The 21,021-nt window shown below is 40.4% G+C and overlaps 1 protein-coding gene across 3 annotated transcripts in view; it reads left to right on the top strand.

Moving 5' to 3' along the window:
- The window catches only part of fbxl7 (F-box and leucine-rich repeat protein 7), a 68,088-nt gene extending 48,204 nt beyond the window's left edge, over positions 1 to 19,884 (top strand). For all 3 annotated transcript variants that reach the window (XM_036556460.1, XM_036556459.1, XM_036556461.1), the window contains 2 exons: positions 10,584 to 11,189; positions 16,147 to 19,884. In XM_036556460.1, the coding sequence (XP_036412353.1) occupies positions 10,584 to 11,189; positions 16,147 to 16,883 (1,343 nt within the window). In that variant the 3' untranslated portion in view covers positions 16,884 to 19,884. The remainder of the gene's footprint in view (positions 1 to 10,583; positions 11,190 to 16,146) is intronic.
- Positions 19,885 to 21,021: the final 1,137 nt, after the last annotated feature.

The raw sequence follows: 21,021 nt of genomic DNA, 5'->3' as shown, positions 1-21,021 counted from the left end.
TACATACTTGATCTTCAGGGACCTTAACATTGTAATTACTCACAAAATGACATGTTTTTTTTTCTTAGAACTGCCTTATTTTGACCGCAAGGAGTACATGGGAGAGCCTATTAGGAGTAACAGCAGGGTGCTTTGCAAAAACGTAATCCTATAACGCCCCCAAATCCTCCTCACTCGATCCAGGACGAGGTGGCCCGAACTTATAAACAGGGGAAAAAACATCTTTTTACTTTGTGAAGCTGAAAACTTCTTTTCATGTGCTTTGCAAAATTGGTCTCCTTTCTTTTGCCATTTTGCGTAAGTGTTGCGAAAGTGGAGTTAAACTCGAAAGCTGACTTTCTTTGATTTGCCAGTGAAGACAAATGAGTAACCGCACCACAAAAACAGCTTCAGTTCAATATTAATACGAATAAATAGAATAATTCATGTGCCCTTTCATGAACACTGAAACCAAACTTCAGCTTTCCTTGTTTTTAAAAATAATATAAATATTGCATTTAAAAATATTTCATTCATTCTGTAGTACAGAGGTCTTCATATCATGGCTGTGATGTCACAACCATGGCCACATTTACTTATGAACGCCTATTCAGCCAGCAGCAGTTTAGCGCCACCTATTTATGTTGAAGTGATGAGGAGTGTTGTTACTGCAGACAGTCTTTAGTTACTGAAGAGTCACCAAAGAGGTCAGCCAATCTGAACGAAGGTGATTATCTTACTCAATCTTAAAGATATAGTGACAAAAAACAGCCTATTTAATGGAAAATGGTCATAAAAAATCATTTTTATTATATTATAATAACATTTTTAGTATATAATATCACAAAAATTTTATAAATGGACTTAAAGCGGATAAGTAGAAAAAGTAAAATACAAGAGTAATACAGAATAAGGGCCCCATTAGTTGAATCTGTGCTGGTTCAAGCTGGAATGCTTGGAGGAAGAACAGGTGATCTACGTCAGAATGAGATCACAGACAGCGTTTTACATGAGATACATTGAGCCAGGAATGTAAAACTTCACCTCAGCGTGACAGATTAAGTGTGCAGCTACAGAAAGGCAGCTTATCAGTCAGTGTGCAGGTTTATACCGTGAAAGACTTAAAGGCCTTTCATGGGTGATGAGAAATGTATAGAAAAAAAAAGTTTTCTCCTTTCTCCCACGGCTATGGACGTAGATTTCATGGGAAGGGGTTAATGTGCTTGAGATCCAGAAATGGGTAGTGTGTCTGAATTCTTCATCATACCTGTCTGGAATACCAATTTACAGCCCATAATGCACCACAGAAAAGCCTGTCCAGCACTGAGAGGAAGACAAAAGAGGCTGTTCTGGGAAGTGCTTAAACAAACTGGGCTGGGATAGTGTTTTAAAAATGAGTCTGTTAGACAATAACAATGGCAGTCTGAGAAACACCACTGTTAGAATTGAGTCAGTTTTTGGACGTCATGACCAAACCATGCTTTTGTGGTTTCTGACATAGAACAAATGGAAATAAGGTGCGAATCTGATTGATGTCTCAAATCTCTGGGGTGCGTGTCAAAGTCAAGTCTCGAGTCTCGAGTCTGATTCAAGCCCTTGAGGTGTCTGAGGTGCAAGTCCGAATCAGATCTCAAGTCTCTAAAGTGTGAGTCCGAGTCAACTCTCGAGTCTCTGGGATGCGAGTCAGATACAAGTTTTGAGTTTCTGAGGTGCGAGTCTGAGTCTGGTCTTGAGTCTCTGATGTGTGAGTCTGAGTCAAGTCTTGAGTCTCTGAGGTGTGAGTCTGAGTCTTGAGTCTCTGAGGCAGAGTCAACTCTCGAGTCTCTGGGATCCCTGGGAAGTCAAGTCTTGAGTCACTGCGAGTCTGAGTTTGAAGGCTTTTCTAACCAAAGATTATACTTTAATGCTCAGTTTTTAAATGAATAATATCACTGGTGCGAGTTAATTAAGGACTGGTGTTGAGTCTTTGCATGTTGAATGTAAATATAATTCATTACATAACTGTGATCATACAATATCAGTAAGATACTAATGTGACACAAATCAAATATATAGCAAAACGACAATAATACATCTAGACTTCTAAGGGTTAACATATTACTCTACCTCTCCATTACTAGCATTGTTTAGAAAGCACTTCTCAGAGGCTTAAATAGCACTAGAAGAGGCTCTTCTGTGTGGTGTTTGTACATGGCTGCAGGCTGCTAGTTGCAGACTCTCATTAGAAAAAACAGATAGCGAGATAGCGCTCTGTGTGTTTGGGGTCATTATGTGGGTAGGGGGGCCAACAGAAGCCCTCATGGGGGTTTTTACAAATGGGCCTCTGATTAAGACTGAAAGGGGATTAGTGAATTCTTAATCCCTCTCTTCTTTCTGCTTCTTAGCAGCCTGACACACTCACTCTACAGCGTCTGCTCCACAGAGGTGATCTAAGCTGGGCAAATCCTGACGTGTGCTCTGTTTTGCGAGATGCTCGTGCTATTGTCTAGGGCGCTGACTCCTCCGTGGTCTTCCTGCTACTATGGCAACCCAACAAAATAATGGTGAAAATTAGGGATGCACAGATATGGGAAATATGGGCTGATGCTGATATGCTATGTTATGTGTCAGTTGATGCTGATGCTGATATAAATTGGGTCTAAAATTAAATTGGGATTACAAAGAACTGTAACTTTTATTTGTAGAGAGTTATAAAATGTATAAAGCGCAGAAATTGTAGCATAGTAGCCCAGTGTGGCCTAATCAAATTAGGTTGTGTCATCAAATGTTGGTCAAATCCAGTGACGTCTTAGAAATTTCTGTTAAGATTTAAGGATTCCAAAGTTCGCTTGAATTAGAGTTGGGCAGTATGATGATGTTTATTGTTATCATGATAAATTATATCACAGTATGCTTTTCTGAGCATATTGTGGATGTTGTCTTATTGATACTTAAAGAACACCATGTAGGTACATGTTTCACTATAAAGTGAGTGTAATTAGGCCTGTTTAATTGGATTTAGTGCAGTGCAGTTTGTAAATGATTGAATAAAAATCATTGTGGTTTTATTATTATTATAGATTTTTTAATGTGTGGTACTACAAGTTCTATTTTGTCTTGGGCAACTTAATAAATCTCAGAAAAACTAAATGTGTGTATTCTGTGTCGTGAAAATGTCTTAAAGTATTGTGATACAAAATTTGTGCCATATCGCCCACCCCTACCCTGGATCCTTAAAAAGACTTATAAAGTCTTAAAATAGATATTGAAAATTTAAGGCCATAAAATTACTAGTATGACTCCTTAATGACCTTGTAATTCAGAAACATTCAGTGATTTTAGAGGATAAAATGTATTTGGTTTGGTTGTGAAGGCAGTGATTTTCAAAAACTCCATTCATTTTTGCCATAGAGAAATCTAGCTTAGACCCAGGGTCTCGAATGATGATGCTGCCTACAAAATAATTACACGACTTCAGTGGTCTGTGTTTTTCATCTTCAAGTCACGACCAAATTGCGGACACTCAAAGTTTTCGCCATTTCTGGTTCAAAGCTGACATTCACAGAAACAGCGCCTTCAAAAGTGAGACAGAGGAGCAGCGGCTGTGGCATCGAAGCATATTAACTACACTATAGGGTGGTTATTTCACTTAACTACTCAAATAAAGGTAAACTGTCACTTCATCTCTATACACGTATCAAAAATGAAAGGATTTTACTGCTGAATATTAAAGTAACCGTTGGGCAAATCATCAGCTCAGTCAGATTTGATCAGAAGTCAAAATTAAACATGCTATAAAATGGTTATTTTGACTAAGAGTAGACTAAAAAACCAAATGCATCAGTCAAGAATGTCACATTATGCACATACTAAAGTGACCTGTGACATGAATTGCCACTGTAGCATTATTTTGCGCAGCTATGTTGTCTATTAAAGCACAAATAGTGGATCAGACTTGGTATGAACTCATACTCAATATTAAAGGACTCAGATCAAATTGAGGGGGGAAAACAAAGGATCGGACATCCCTAATAGAATTGTAAAATGATGCTGTTGTCAAGTGATGTTGAAAACCGAGTCATCCTGTAAATTAAACTTATCCAAAGTAGTCTGCCAAAAATCTGCAGCCGACAGCAGTCCTGTGGTCAAAACTGACCGCTAATGAAGGACTAGAGAATTGGAGAACTGATAACAAGTCACACTGAAATGACATTCAATATTAAAGTAGACATTTTTTCAACCAGACAGTTTGAATGAAATTGATATTTGATTCATTATTATTATTTAGTAATATTTTTGTTAAGCTGTGATCTTAAAAAGCTTTAATAGCTGTGTAGCAGTTTTTAGGGAAAAAAAAAATCTAAAAATTGTCAGAATTATTGTTTACCAGCCCAAACAACCCCCCATGCGCCCCTGTTGTGCAGTTGCCATAGCTTTAATCCTTTAAACTCCACTTCCCAAAGAGCGTCTCTTTTGTTTAATGATTCGTTTTTAACTTTGTTGATAGTTTCCTAGACGCTAGTATGGACTAGCATGCTAAATCACAGCCTACTGCTCTCTCCTGGGGTGCAGCTCGGTCCGGCCTCAGAGTAATTGCGTTCCTGGAGTTTCTTTAGAAGCTGGTGGTGCTTGCAGAAAGGGTGGTATTCTAGCGTGTGAGAGCTGAAGGCCTGAAGCCAGCCTGCGCGGCCACTTCCCTCTCTCCATCTCCAGTGGTGACATTAAAAAGCATAATTGGGCTAAGCTCGCCCTGCCAGCTTCCAGTGGGTCCGCACAGCAGGAGGCCGTCCCACACACTGGCTGCCCTACGCACCTCGGCCTGCAACGGGGCAACTTCAACTGCGCACTCAAAACTATACGTTTGACACGATCAGGCCAGATTTCGAAAGCCGTGTGGTTTTGGGCGTCTTTTCGTCCGGGCCACTTTCACATGTACCATCTGTATCTTTATATATTTGTTTGTAGCATTTTTGTCTTTTTGTGGATTGTAACCATTTAATGTACCTTAAAGTGTTTTCTTTAACCCTGCATACATAACTTACATCAACATTTCTAACACAAATTGATATGCGAGCTGACGTCATAACATTCTATTTAAAAAATAGCAAAATAATAAAATCATCTATTCAGTCAAGTATATACAAATAAATGTTTTGTTCATTTTGTAAGTGAAAGTTAACACATCCTCTAAGGAGCACACATTGAAATATTTTCTGCTAATTTTGGTGCAAAGTTTCTCTTTGTGTAACATCTTGGACAAAGTGGGTGGGGCTAAACTGCTGTAGGCTGCACAGATATATGTAAACAAAAGTTCCTTTTGTTATTGTGCTTAAGTTAAATTAACTTAAGTATGAATAGTCCTAGATGGTTGTCCTTGCACACCTAAGTGTGTGTCCTAGCGGGTTTCTAAGCAGTTGCTAGGCTGTTGCTATGGTGTCCTAAGTGGTTGATAAGCAATTACTAGGTGGTTGCTATGGTGTTCTAGGTGGTTGCAAAGCAGTTGCTAAGCGGTTGCTATGGTGTTCTTTGTGGTTGCTATGTGTCCTTTGTGGTTGCTAAGTAGTTGCTAGGCTGTTGCTATGGTGTCCTAGGTGGTTGCTAAGCAGTTGCTAGGCTGTTGCTGTGGTGTCCTTTGTGGTTCCTAAGCAGTTGTTAGGCAGTTGCTTTGGTGTCCTAAGTGGTTGCTAGGCAGTTGCTAGGCAGTTGCTATGCTGTCCTTAGTGGTTCCTAAGCAGTTGCTAGGCTGTTGCTATGTTCCTACGTGGTTGTTAAGCAGTTGCTAGGCAGTTGCTATGCTGTCCTTTGTGGATGCTAAGCAGTTGCTAGGCAGTTGTTATGCTTTCCTTAGTGGTTCCTAAGCAGTTGCTAGGCGGTTGCTATATGTCCTAGCCTAGGTAGCAAGGGCTAAACAGCTATAGGCTGAATAGACAGATATATGTAAATATGTTGGTTTTTGTGACATCACAGAAACTGAATCACAAGCAGCAGATTAGTTCCCGATTATGGACTGTATGGACTGAAGAGTGAAAGGTTTGTTTTGAAACTCAAAGTGAGGGAAATAAAGCTTTCTGTGTGATGGATCTTTGATGCTTGAAGTTATTAAACGCATGTCAATGTTTCTTAGCAACCATAGCCTCCTGTTAATAAGCTATACTGCATGTCGGAAGAGATGTTTCTTGCTATTATTGTTAATAAAAAAAACATACTTATTTCTTGGGCATTGGTATATCATTTTGAATTTTGTTTCCATTTTATAAAGCAACAAGCTGCTGGAAACACTGATTTAACCATGTTAAAGTGGGTTTTACTTCACTTTGTGTCTAACAACACAAAAACTCAAGAATTCTCATGGCATATTGCTTTATTAAAAGTCTTCCTGGGCTGGAATTGTTTTGGATGGCTGCTGTTTTTATGGCGATGTGGTTTCCATATGGGGACACATGGTGGCAGTGAACTAGAAAACCAGCTACCACAATGCCAGTAAGCTGCCACATGATGGGAAAACACTTCTCATCTATGGAGCCATATGGGGAGGAACGTGGCTTCCTCTTTAAATCCTACTGTGTCCTCCTGTTATTAATGTGAATTGTTAGGGACAAAAAACATCTGCCAGGAAGAACAGTACTGTGGAGAGGTGAGGCCATGTTAATGGATGTAATAGCCTTGCTGCTTCTGATCCTTGGTAAATGGATTACATACAGCGTAAGCATCAGATGTTGTTCACTTAAAGCTTCTTAAAAGCCTGAACCTGGCAACCCCTTTCCCTGTGGCCCATAGCACTGTATCATTGTATAAACGGCCATGTCACACTGTGATATCACAATGTCTGGTCTTAACTCTTACATATATTGTATGTCCAAAAGGTTGTGGACACCTGCTCTTCCAATCAGGGCTAATAACAGGGGGTTTGTCCCCCCTATTGACACTAGATGTGTCAATATCGCTGTAAGGATGTTCTTGCATTCAGCTATATGAACTGAACTCCAATTCATCCCAAAGGTAGTGGATGGAGCTTCATCTTTCCAGAGAACACATTTCAACTGATCCACAGTCTAAAGCTGGGGGGCTTTATGCTCCTCTAAGTGATGCTTAGCATTGGGAATGGTGACCTTGGGCTCATGTGTGGCTGCTCTAGAGCATCTATTCTGTTGGATTTCTATGGAGATTATACAAGCAATGGGTGCACCTAACAGTAGCTAAATTTCCCTAATTAGAATGGGTGTCTGGATACCTTTGGACATTTAATGCATGTGCACACATTAAAAAATGATAAGAAGCTACAGGTGACCTCCTAACAACATTGCAAGATCTGGTAGACCAAAAAACTGTCCCCATCAGATAACCAGTACTTCATCTTTGAAAGCGAGGAGAAAATCAAGCTCCACTCTTGCGTCCGATCTGAGAAATCCTCAGGCGTTTCTGGCCATGCTTCCACCATGAGAAGACAACTCTTAACTCTGGGCCAGAAAGTATGTGTAATTATGTTCGTGAAACAAGTTATGTCCAAAACTGGGCATCTGCGATGTAGAATAAGGTTTTATGGACTAAGTCTAAATTTGTAATTGGGATAACTTGGATTGTCAGAAGCAGAAACGACAACCAACTTCTACGACTGAACTTGAAGTGTGGAAAAATATCCCTGCATATGGTGTCCTAAGTGGGTGCTAGGCAGTTGGTAGGGAGTTGTTATGGTGTCTTCATGGATGGACATTATGGACATTAAATTCTAAAAAATGTGGTATTATATTTAGTTGTTGAGGCACAAGATTATAGATCAGACATTACAGTTATTATTATTATTATAAAATTTTACATTATTTTATGTAAATCTTTTTACATGATTTGACAGAGGCTAGATGTAGCATTAGGGGTCTTGGTCAAAGACTATTGTTAGTATAGTGGTGTGTGTGTCTACATACTCTTATTGGTGTATCACTTGTATTCCAACCTGAATGGGGAATTGAACCTCTAATCCTCTATGTGGTGCGATGTCCTCCAACTGGATCAACATTTGAATGATTTATAAAATTTAAATGCTCAGCAGAAACCACACGTCAGCGCATATGCAAGCTAAGAATAGAGCGGCACATGATTTGTTAGTAGACTAGCATGTTTGCTTAGTCTGTTTCGCATGTTACACGTGAGCCCTCACCATTTGGAAAGCATTGCTAGGCCTCGAGGCCTGCATTAGCGCTTAGTAACATTGGGGGTAGGGAGAGGGGCTTGAGGCCTGGGTGCATGGCATGTGTCCAGCCAGGGGGGGGGATTTGAGTGGACCGGAGGGCCTCAGCAGCTGAGGAAATGTAGCGTCTGTCATTGGAGATTAGCGTCTGTAAATATGGCTTCCTCAGCTGTACTGGTCAAGTGGTCGCATTTCCTTAAACTCACTGTACATCTTAGCCATTAGCGCATTGCGAGGACCAGCATGTTGTAGGTGAGGACAGATAATAGATTTACAGAGGAAATGACTCAAGAACAAAAGAACCAAGATCAGCTCACAGCATTTCAACGGCTTGTCTCTTTTACATAATGAATTTCAGAGTGCTGTGGGTAAAACTCGGTCTTTTTCTCTCTGTCTCACCGAAGGAATAACTCCTGAGAAATCCAGTTTACAGTTTCTTCCCTTACCACAAATGGAGATCTGATCTTTGGTGTCAGATATTTGCTTCTTTAGCTTAGCACTGGGGCTACGAGGCTAGTGTAGCAAACTTGCCTCAAGCTGTGTTGAGTCGTAATTTTAAACAGAGTAGCTTATGTGGTTTCTGTTACTGTGAGATGTTCTGTTGGCACAAAAGTACAGAAAAAATGAGGCTACTGTTTTTAGCTTCGCAATGTAGTTTTGTCCATTTTTATAGATGACAGCATGTCATACAGTGTCAGAAACCACATAAGATAATCTGTTTGAAATTACGACTCAACACAGCTTGAGGCAAGTTTGTGATGGTTGTTAGCTACATTAGCCTCGTAGCTCCAGTGCTAAGCTATCTATCTATCTATATCTAGCTAAATCTGTTTGACTTCACAACTACTTAACAGCTTGACGCAGTTCAAGGCAAGTGTGTGATAATTTGGGTATGCGGGTTGCACTGCACTGAGTTTGGACGTCAGTACAATTTATTAGCTACCCTTGCTGAAACAAACAGCACAGATTAGCATGAATTCTGTGGTGGTCTTAGCTGGTTTATCTTGGTCTAGTGCTGGTTTAGCTCCTCACCCAGCATGGTCAGGCAGGTTGACCAGCATACCAGCTTCCAGAAAACATCATATGCTTTTTTTTGGTGATCAGCAAATCAACTTCCATTGCTGCTGACCAGCATACCAGCATCCAGAACGCAGAATATGCTGGTTTTGCTGGTAACCAGCCATGCTGGCCTGTGCTGTTTTTTTCTAGCAGTGACTTAAGCCTCGTAGCTCCAGGGCAAAACTAAAGGAGCAAACTTTAGACACGAAACATATCTTGACCGAGAGCCTACATGAGGAATAAAGGGAAAATCCAAAGTAAATCTTTATTATCTAATCTAAGTATCTAATATCAGTAAAGTAGATCTCAGTACTGTATTAATGAAGGAGAATGAAATGTCCTAAACCCCTCTTAACAGAAAAGACGAGCTTACATAAGCATTTAAGTGGAGCACAATGAGAAAAGCATGAGATCTCTTTCTGCACTTTCAGAAAGATTTCTGAGACGTAGAAGAGAGGTAAAATAAAAAAGTGGAAGTTTACACTTATGTTAAAACATGTATTTTTAGGCTAAGGCGGGGGTGAGATGCATCAAAATTCAAAGTAATATGAGTCATATATCATCTAAAGTCATGTTTTGATCACAGTTAGAACAAAATCTGCAAAATCCTGATATTCAATTATTCATGTGAAGTCATTGACTAATAATGAATTGGCTTAAATGTGAAGAGCTGCAATAATAATATGTTTGGCAATGTTCTGACAAACTGAGGTTCCGTTCACCAAGAGCTAAAATTTGATGGAAAAACATGGTGCTTTTAAAAAGCCTGTTAAGAATTTTGAGCCACAGTATGTAATAAGTAGTAGCTGAAACAAGCAATATAATCGTAAATATGTAGATGTAGATGTGTGTAATGTTATGGCTCCTCAGGCTGCAGCAGCATTTAACTTAATATTTAAACTTGCTAGTTTATTAGATGAGCTCTGTGTGAACAGGTTTCAAGGATGAGCTGATTGAAAACTGTTTACAAAATGAGCTGTTAAATGAGTTTTAAGCTAATTAACAATTCTACAGTTTTTAGCTGATAAATATTTCTAATGAACATAATATGACATTCTGGTGAGTTATGTTAGTAACATGATCGATTTTAGCGATGTTTATGACTTTGCATCTTCAGGATGTGGTTTGGTTTGTCAGAACACCGTGGTGGGAAAGCTAGCATGCACTGACTGGTCAAAGGTAATGTTGTGCATCTGTGAAAAGCTAAGTCATTAGGCTGCATTGGCTGGTCACCAGCAAAACCAGCATATGTTGTGTTTTGGATGCTGGTCTGCTGGTCAACTGTCATGACCATGGTGGGCGACCAGCTAAACCAGCACCAGACCAGCACCAGACCAGCCCTAGACCAGCATCATTCAGCATATTTCTCTTCCTCTCTCCTCAGATTCTGACGTGAGCATGCGGACTCTGAGCACACCCAGTCCAGCTCTCATCCTTCCTCGCTCCTCGCCTGCCCTCTTCAATGGCTCCTCCACTTCCTCTTCCTCCTTCACCGCGGAGACGGTTGCAATGGTGCATTCTCCACCTCCTGCAGGCCTTACACACCCGCAGCGGTGCCTACGGCAGCCCCGGGACCAGCAGGGGGCGCCCATTGACATTCTGCCAGACCACGCTTTCCTGCAGATCTTTGCCCATCTGCCCACTAATCAGCTGTGCCGCTGCGCGCGGGTTTGCCGCCGCTGGTACAACCTGGCGTGGGACCCGCGGTTGTGGCGGACCGTGCGGCTGACGGGTGACGTGCTGCACGTGGACCGTGCTCTGCGGGTGCTCACGCGCCGGCTCTGCCAGGACACGCCCAACGTCTGCCTGACGCTGGAGACAGTGGTGGTCAGCGGCTGCCGCAGGCTCACCGACCGTGGCCTGTACACGGTGGCGCAGTGCTGCCCAGAGCTCCGGCGCTTGGAGATGGCTGGCTGCTACAACGTGTCCAATGAGGCTGTGTTTGAGGTGGTCTCACGATGCCCTAACCTGGAGCACCTGGATGTTTCAGGTACGCAGCTTGTGTTGCAGAGTAGAGGAAAGGAAATCTCAAATTAAAAAATAAAGCATTGTTGTTTTATTAATATTGTTAGTCTTCTCATTGTTTGTCTTCTCAACATGTACATTTGGTCTTTATATCTGGAGCTTTTAATTTCACTTTGCCATACATTGCTGTGAAAAAGTATTTGCCCCTCACCTAATGTCTTCTATTTTTGCTGATTTGTCACACTTAAATGCTTCAGATTATTAAACTTATTTTAATATATGATAAAGAAAACACTTTATTGAAGATAAAGATTTATTTACTAGATGATTCAGTAGCTAGGGGGGCAATTACTTTTTCACACAGGGCCAGGTATGGCTGAACAGCATTTTTCCTTTAATAAATTAAATTATCTTTTGAAAACAGGACTTTGTGTTTACTTAGGTTATCATTGTCTAATATTAAAAGTAGTCTGATGATCTGAAACATTCAAAATTTGACAAATATGAAAAAATAGAAGAAGGGGCAAAAACTTTTTCATAGCACTGTACATACATATTTACATAATTAAATACAAGGTTATTTACATGATGAATTACAGTTGTGTATAGAAGGTACAAATGACATGTTTGATTTTCTGAGGGAAAATATTTGAGATATATATATCTCAGGATAAATATATATATATATATATATATATATATATATATATATATATACATGCAGGACGTGTAAGTTTCTAGTGGGTTGTATTTTCTACAAACTTGGATATATGCATCATGCATGGTCATATATTCATTATTACAAGAAAACGAAAATTTGATGTTCATTTATGAATATAAAGGAATGCTTCGCACCTGTAGCTGCCATTATAATCATGCCTTTAATCAGCCTGCAGGATCTTCATTTTCTGATTGATTTTCACTCTCCTGCTGAGTGTAGAGAGGATGGAGGGGAATTTCTACCACCCAAACCGAGTAAATGGTTGAAAGATTCTTCCAAAGCATCCATCATGTTCTAGTTAGGGAAGTGTTTAATGTGGACTTTGCGCTAAGACACCAAATATAGCGAGCAGCAGCTGTCAAAAGCCTTCATTTCCAATATGCGGCAACATCTGCCTGGAAAATCACAGAAATTTGTGTCTGGACAGGACTAAAATGAACAGACCACAGCTCAGTGTTCGGTGAAAAACAGTAATTTGGCCTGGAATCATCTCAAAAGAGGAGAGAGAAACACAAATACATGGTTGATTTAGACAGAAATAAAATCACTGAGTAGCACCTGTGAAAGAGGAAAGAACTCCATGAAAATTTAATCCGGTCTGAACTGGGCTTTAGATGTCTTGGTAACATTTTACTTGAACCCTGCTACTTGACATTGACATAGCCAGGTCATAAACACATCATGGCAGATGTCATATGCTAAAATTAGCTGTCATGATTATGATACAGACTATGTTCAGTGCCATTTTATCATTACGCTTAATTGTTGTAACAGATTTGTCAGCATGTGACATAAGCTGTCATGACATCAAACTAATGTGGCATCTCTAGGTTACAATAAACAGTAGCAGTAACATGACGCTGTTACAGTAATAAACACAATGGCTTATAATAACTTGTAACAGCAGCTGCCATGACATGGTTATGGTATGTCAGTGTTATGCAGCAGATTTCAAGTAAAGTTCTAAGATGGGTGATGTTTTAGGCCAGAGATCGGCAACCCAAATGTTAAGAAGAGCCATTTTGTCCTTTCAATAAAAATCACACCACCTTGGGAGCCACAACATGTTATGCCCATTTTACCATCTTGGCTGTAAATATGTCTCAGTATGTGCTAATGTACTAGTATGGGCTAAAAATATAATATAAATGAAAATGCAAACTTACTTTGCTCTGCTTCAAGCTTTAGCTCAGATAAAGCTGCTTTTCTCGCATCTCTGGCAGGAAACTTTTCCTCAAAAGTAGAATAGTTTCTTGTAAAATGTCTCTCAACATTCGCTTTTTATGAGGCTGAGGTCAGCTTCTCATTCGCCAGCATCTTGTTCAAATTGTCCCGTTCCACCTTAAATGGCACCAGAATATAACTGCTGCACTATTTAAGGTGGAACGCGAAAATTCGAACAAGAGGCTGACTTCATAGTGCTTATAAACGCAAACAGGTCCGTTCGGCTACGAATTATCAACGTTCGTCTTAAATCTTTCTCTTTGCCTTTTCGTTAACTACTAGCTAGGCCAGATTGTTGTCTGCGTTGCTGTGGTGACCAGCAGTCTGCGCACCAAACTTCTGGGTTAAAGGATTGAATTAGCAGTTATAGGCCACATTAACTCCAGTGTTCTCCAGACCATTTATTGTTAAATCTGTGTTGAACGATCAGCAGAGCTTTATTTTACTGCAAAGGAGGATTATTTTATTTTTACCTACAAATCTAATTCTGTGGAGCCACAAAAGGTCAGTAAAAGAGCCGCATGCAGTTCCGGAGCCACATGTTGCCGACCCCTATTTTAGGCAGTGTCCTGCCAATGGTTTGCAAATGCCCTGTCCTTCTGTACAAACTTGCATTCTTACATTAGATGTTCTTACATGTGGCAGTTGAAACGCTCAGTACTCGAAAGCGACAGAGGACAAATCAGAACAAGATCTTCTGTCATTCCAACTGCCACGGCCACTGAACATGGACATTAGAGAAGAGTGACCTGCCTTACTTTTTTTAAATATACTGAAAGTATATTTATGGCCTTGGAGTGAAAACGTACAGAGAAAAGTGACTGTCAGAACAAAGATAGCTTAGTAAGTTATCAGGTTTGTGGTTTGCACAGTCTTTTCTGTGGCGTTACCACATTACTTGCCATGCTGAAACATGCTATTGGAGAAAGGTGCAGCGAATCTGGACTGAGAGGTTTCTTGTTTGTTGGATAATAGCAGCCCTGCAGGTAAAATTTGAGGCACCTTAATTGCATGGGTGCTTTTTTGTGTGTTTCTTTTTTTTTACTTTTTAATTTTTTTTTTTGAAAAGCAGTGGCTCTTGCTTGCCTGCCACCACATCCCCCAACCACAACAGTATTGCCCATCAGCGACAGCTAGGGGGCTTGATCGGATGATGATATGTTGCACACAATCTCACAAGCCTAGTATAAGCTTCCAAAACTGGTTGGCTACATTAGCCTTGTAGTTCCAGCGCAAAACTAAAGAGGAGCAAACTTCAGACACTAAACACATTTTGGCTGATTAATAACCTTTAGGATAAGATGAAAACTGTCTACATTTTTTTCCCCAACAAGCTTTTCCTCTAAAAGTAGTCTGAACCGATGCACCGCTCTGCCCAAACACGGCCATGGCCCGAACCAGCCACTGCAACTGTTTCTACTCCACTTCACTGCTCATCACTGGAGACAGCTGTGGGGCTCTTTTTTTTCCTCATAGATTATTCCGAAATGTCCACGACTTCCTTTTGGAGCTGGGAAATGTATTAATAGCTCTGGCTTTCTGTCCAAGCGCTCTACTTTCCAAGAGGAAAATAAGCCCTTGCAGGACCAGGACCTCTGACTTCAAGGTGCTTTGGGATAGTCTGCTCCGCTCATTAAGAGAATGACTGATAAAGGCATTGACTGATTTGCGTTGCTCAGATGAATGATTTTGCTATAAAGGGTAAATTTAAAATTAGGTCATTCAGATGTTTTATTGGAGACATCTCCGAAAAGGATGTTTCCCAAACTATGCGGAAAAGCTGTCAGATTTATCTCTTCTGATTTATTGTTTTTTTATGGTCACCCCATGGTCCAGATAAACTAGTGAATCTGAGCCAAAGCACAAGCCCCCCCAATCCATCCATCTTTCTTTTTCAACCTCGAAAACAATATCCAGCCCTGCCGGAGGACACTGTGGACAGAACAATACGAAATGCCTGGCAAGTGAGAAATTCAGAAAATCCTCCTCCATCTCCACCAAGCCCTTTCCTGGAGTTTTATTTCGGACTTCCTGCACTACTTCCTGCTGGAGTACGTCCTTTCAGTCTCCACAAGTTGATGCTCCTCCAGAGGATAATAATGCAGCATGGCTCCCTCTGCTGGTTGATGCCGATACTGCACCCCAGAACTTCTCTGTGTGGACAATCCCCCCCGCCCCACCGTATGAGACATAACTCTTTTCAGATGTTTCTTCAAGGTTTAAGTCTCCTCCCTTTTACCTCCTTTATTCAAGGGGAAGCTTGAGCAGTGAGTTAACTCTTACTTAGCACTGTAGAGCCAGTTTCTTGGTTCAACTTTACTTGGCCGAATGATTAAACTGTTGCATTTGATATGATTAATGAGAATTCTGCAATAGTGATTTATGCAAATAATACTGTCTTGAATATTCTTTCCTCAAAATGAAAGCTGAGGCTCCAGCATAGCTGTGATATAAGCTTACTTTGTCCTCAGTTCAAAGAGCACGTGGCCAACATAAAAAAAACGGAACCATTGCTGACTTGCCTCCTACAGTGGTGCCACAATAGTCTCTAGATTGAGATTTTCCAGTTTAAAGACTGGATGCACCCCCTTCTGATGATGTGTCTTGAAGATGGATGGAACTTGGAAAAGTTGATAGTTTGAAGTCGATAAAGGGCTTTTTCTTTTTTCCATTATGTGGCTAAAGCAGAAAGAGGCCAGACAGCTAATGCAAGCAGTCAGGGCTTTTTATCACTTCGCAGGGGGAGATTCCCAACAATTATATGACGTATTTTGTGAAAAGCGTGCTTGGTATTTAGCCTGGAGTGCTAAAGATAGTGGCTGCCAGCATGATCTCTCAATAGTGTAAGGCTAACTGCCAACTGTAAGCCTTCATTCATTATAAGCCAAGAATAATCCGGATGATCCTCATCTTTCATTCATTATTAGCCATTAGCTATTAGCCTGTTAGCAGTTTCAGTTTGTGTCTTTTTTTGTAATCAAGACTGATCTTGATGCATCACTAATAAATACTGTTGTTGTCTCTTTTTCATTTGCAGGATGCTCTAAGGTGACCTGCATCAGCCTGACCCGAGAGGCGTCCATCAAACTCTCTCCTCTGCACGGCCAGCAGATCTCCATCCGCTTCCTGGACATGACCGACTGCTTCGCCCTGGAGGACGAGGGCCTGCACACCATTGCGGCTCACTGCACGCAGCTCACGCACCTTTACCTGCGCCGCTGCGTGCGCCTGACCGACGAGGGCCTCCGCTTCCTCGTCATCTACTGCCCGTCCATACGCGAGCTCAGTGTTAGCGACTGCCGCTTCATTAGCGACTTTGGCCTGCGCGAGATCGCCAAGCTTGAGGGTCACCTGCGCTACCTCAGCATAGCGCATTGCGGGCGCATCACAGACGTGGGCGTGCGTTACATCGCTAAGTACTGTGTCCGGCTACGCTACCTGAACGCACGTGGCTGCGAAGGACTCACGGACCATGGCATCGAGCACCTGGCCAAGAGTTGCTCCAAGCTGAAGTCTCTGGACATCGGCAAGTGCCCCCTTGTGTCGGACGCGGGCCTGGAGCTGCTAGCACTAAACTGCTTCAACCTGAAGAGACTTAGCGTGAAGGCATGCGAGAGCATCACGGGCCGCGGCCTGCAGGTGGTGGCGGCTAACTGCTTCGACCTCCAGCTGCTGAACGTGCAGGACTGCGACGTGCCGCTAGAGGCACTGCGCTTCGTCAAGCGCCACTGCAAGCGCTGTGTCATTGAGCACACCAACCCAGCCTTCTTTTGAACGCTAGAGGCCAATGAAAAGGGCTAGATAGAGTGGCTCCTGCCTGAAAGCCTGATACATAGAAAGAAACAGCTGTTTTTAGAGGAACACTTCCCCTAAAGATGCTAATTTGGCTACAGTGAATGGAAGCTAATGGGGAGTAGCAGAATCTCATTTGCACAGTGCTAACTAGCCATGTTTCCATTCGTTATTAGCACTTTTGGGTGAAGTATTTCAGCAAGTTCTGGATACAGTACAATGTCAAGACAATCTTCATGGGAGTCTCATGACAATGTTTTTAATAAAGCAGCACACTGAATGTGATGATACACTGCAAAGACAAAAGACTAATGATTAGCAATGATTAGCAAATCTTCATTCCGATTGTGTCGATTGTTCCCACAGAGCTGTATGTTCTTTAGAAAGAGCAGCAGAAACACGTCTGTTTCCTTAAATAGTGAAACATGAAGCGTTTAGGGATGTGCAATCTGACTAATTTTGATAATGAGGATCATATATACAGTTAACCACCAGGAAGAAAAATAAATGACTTTTATTCTGATATTAGCATATCATAACACACAGACAGGGTAAAAATACAGTAAAAAGAACAAAACCTAGCAGCTCACAGAGGTGGTCATCTGAAAACTTGTCTTATTAAAAAGTAACAGCCCAAGGAAAACTTTCGGTCACTCTACTTGTGTAACGGGCTGCCTTGAAAGAGTTAATTAGCTAACACTAGCGCCAGACCCAGTGCAGCACTAGATGGTGACGATTTGTCGTCCTCTATACAAAACGACTTGTTGGTTGAGGTAAAATTTACAACAGTAAAATATCTTTTCATTGTTTTTGGTACTAGATAACACCGGGGAGAATTTCTAATAAGCAGAACTGACCCTCATTAACATCTTCCATGTTTGTCAGATGCTAGAAGGCATTGCTGAGTGAGTCCAAAATAAATGGGTTCCTGTGGAGCTTTTGTGGAAATCGTAGTTTGTGTGTGCTTAATCGTTTTCATACAGAAAAATAACAGCATTAAATATTTCAACGAAAATAAAAGATTTAAAGCTATTTTCAGCACTTTTGAACTCCTGTTTTATGACTTTTTAACTGTTTTATGGACATTCATGATGCCCGTAATGCCAACCGATAAGTGTGCGATACCAGTAATGTGAGTGTTTTTTCCCCCAAAACCTGTTTGATGTGAAAAATGCAGACATGCTCATAAAGTTTTCTTCAAGTTTTTAAAGAAAAACTTACTTTTTACTTTCCTAAGTTAAAGAATGTTCCTGTATAAAGGCTAGAAACATGTTTAATATTTTATTTTCAGCCATTTTGCTCCATTTATGCTTGTTTATTGAGGACTTGCTCGGGGGCGCCCTCTTGTATTTTGGAGTCATGCTTTTTGTTATAATGGGAGAAATAGGAAGTGGCCAGGCTAACCCTAAACCCCATGTGTCCAACACAAGGCCTCTGGGCCAAGTCAGTCCTATTTGGCCTACAAAAGTGTTTTCATTTTCTATTCTTATTAGCCCGTTTCACCCTAAGATGCACTACAGACCCCAGCATGCACTGCAACATAGTGTGCGTTCTGACCCCCCTTCCCCCCAACAGGAATCTATGGACCAGCGGTTACACAAAAAGAAAAGATGCCTGGTGTCTAGTTCAAGCAAGCAGGCAGCTTTAAAAATACCTAAAACAATTTTATTTTTATTTAGAATTATTTTTAAATAAGTATTCAGTGCCAATTTTGCTGTTGCAGTTTTGGCATATTTTGAAGAAACAATGGCCCATTCAAGTCATGGCAGAATGATAAGGAAAAATTAAATAAAAACACGTGGTCCATGGATTTGCTGAGATTTTTTAACATGGCCCTTTTAATGGTTGAGTTTAACAATCCTGCCCTCAACCTTCTACGCCAGCTAGAGCAGTTAGCCGAGTTGGGTCATTCTCATGAAACAGCCTCAGGTACTTGAGTGTCATAATCATCTTGCAGATAAACTGTGTTCATATAATTTAGTAGATCAGTTGGAGCTGTATATGGTACAGTAGAAAGTTAAATAGTTAAATTATTCTTTTTTATAATTCATTTTTTTGATTTTTTATTCTTTTTTACCCCATTTGTCATTACTGCAGTGTGTCCACATAGATAATTATCCATCTTTATTTTTATTCATTTTTATGCTACCTTTAACCCTGAATTTTAATGTTTTCTTTGTGAACTCATCACATGTTAATGCTCATGTTTCCTTGTAACAGTATATAGGATAATAACTTAATCTTAAAGCTGTATTATCTAAATTTTTTGGTTAAAACTGAAGTAATATTGCTAAACCAGGAAAAACCGTTTAAAATATGCTGTTTGTAAAGCCTGTAAAGCCTGAAAAAATAATTTAAAATCAGAGATGTTGGGTTGGATTTTGTGGGAGATTTTCAGATGATGTCATACGTCTTTACATATTAACGTCACACGCACAGGATCAAAAAGAATAATTGGGTCTCAAATGCAAAATCAACATTATACTGATGAAGATATGATGACAATAGTAGATAGTTTACTCACATCGTCAGAAGACACGTCCTTTACAAAGTTTTGATTGAGTTCTCTTTGAATGCTCTTACAGTGTCCTCACAAACATTAGGGAAGCGGTCTGAGGCACAACCCACATTCCAAAACCATCTTTTGCATGTTGAGTGCAATTACACATTTCCACCAGAGAGGGCTCCAAATCACCAAAGCTTACATTGTGCAGCAAGTTCATGAACTGTTGGCCTGTATATTTTCTCCCTGACTTTCTGTGACGCAACATAACACTGGAATAGTGATTTCAGAATTCCAAAATTGGCACCTGGAATGGTGAACCAAATACTCCATTGCACATCCCTAGAAGCTTTTGTCTTTGTATGTATGAAGCAGCAGATTTCCTTGAAAATGGTCACCAAATTTTGTAGCAAACTCAGTTTAATGTATCCAGACCTTTGAGTGTCACTGATGGAAACTTCCACTGTCATTTAATATGACACAGATACCAAGGACTCGTTTTTATGTTTTTACTCCATATTTATACATGTTTTTTTCTGTATTTTCTGATACCTTCCCCTTTACACTTGTCTGATTATATTACAGATAACATGTACAGAAGTATATATTCTATTTGAAAGGGATTTTTAAGGAATGAATGACTAGCAGTGCAGTTTGTTGTCTCTTTCGGACATGGGAGAACCAATGAAGTATAATATAAAGGATAAATCATGAGGATCGCGATGAATTTGACATATTGTACAGTATGTAACATTATCCAGTCTTCCTTGACCACAGTAGCCTACAGTTTTACAGAATGTTTACATGTGATTTTACCGTGCTGAATGTTAGTATGTCTGGTTCATCGATTTAACATGCATTACATAGACTTTTCATTTAAGACATGACATTTTTTTCACAGAACATGAATATGATTTAAGATAACAAGGCAGTTCATGAAGCAGTGCCATTTTTACCATGATGATGACCTTAATAATGGTCAGTAATGGTCAGTTTGTTTCAGGTGTCTGAAAAGAGGGAACATTGTGGTGGAATAAAGAGGTCAAAGCCATATTAAAAGGGAGAATGTTGTGCATTTGGTTTTGATTTACATACTGACTAGAAATAATATATCAAGTCCATGAAGGTTCTTCTAGTTTTTACAGTCATTTCTACTGAAGGCTGAACTAGTTGTATCTAATGAGCACCGAGTTCTTTGTTTAATTCATCTGACGTGGCCTGGCAGGAACTTCCTCTCACCGGTCTCATGCTTTATCAAAGGTCCTGCAAATCCTTAATGACCCGCTCGCCGCACACTGGGCAGATTAAACCTGACCTGTGACCTGGCAGGCAAGTGGGGAACATTCTTTACACCCACTGAAAGTCTGAAGTCTTGAAGGAAGACTGTTTATGGAAATGCTAACTCAAGCATTTTGTTAACATATATTTACAAAATGTATTTATTCAAATAAGGAATTTGATAGTAAAAAGGAAATATTACACATTTTGATTGAGGTTTTTCTCAGACAGGCTGTGTGATTTTTTGAAGTAGTATTGTCATCAATTATACGCTAATCTTATCAGGTCTGCTTAGCGTGTTCCACTGCGACCACTCACTGTTCACTCTATTAGACACAC

This window comes from Colossoma macropomum, unplaced genomic scaffold, assembly GCF_904425465.1.
Source record: "Colossoma macropomum unplaced genomic scaffold, Colossoma_macropomum, whole genome shotgun sequence".
Lineage (NCBI taxonomy): Eukaryota > Metazoa > Chordata > Actinopteri > Characiformes > Serrasalmidae > Colossoma > Colossoma macropomum.
Note: the sequence above shows the minus strand (reverse complement) of the source record. Positions and strands in the feature narration are given on the sequence as shown.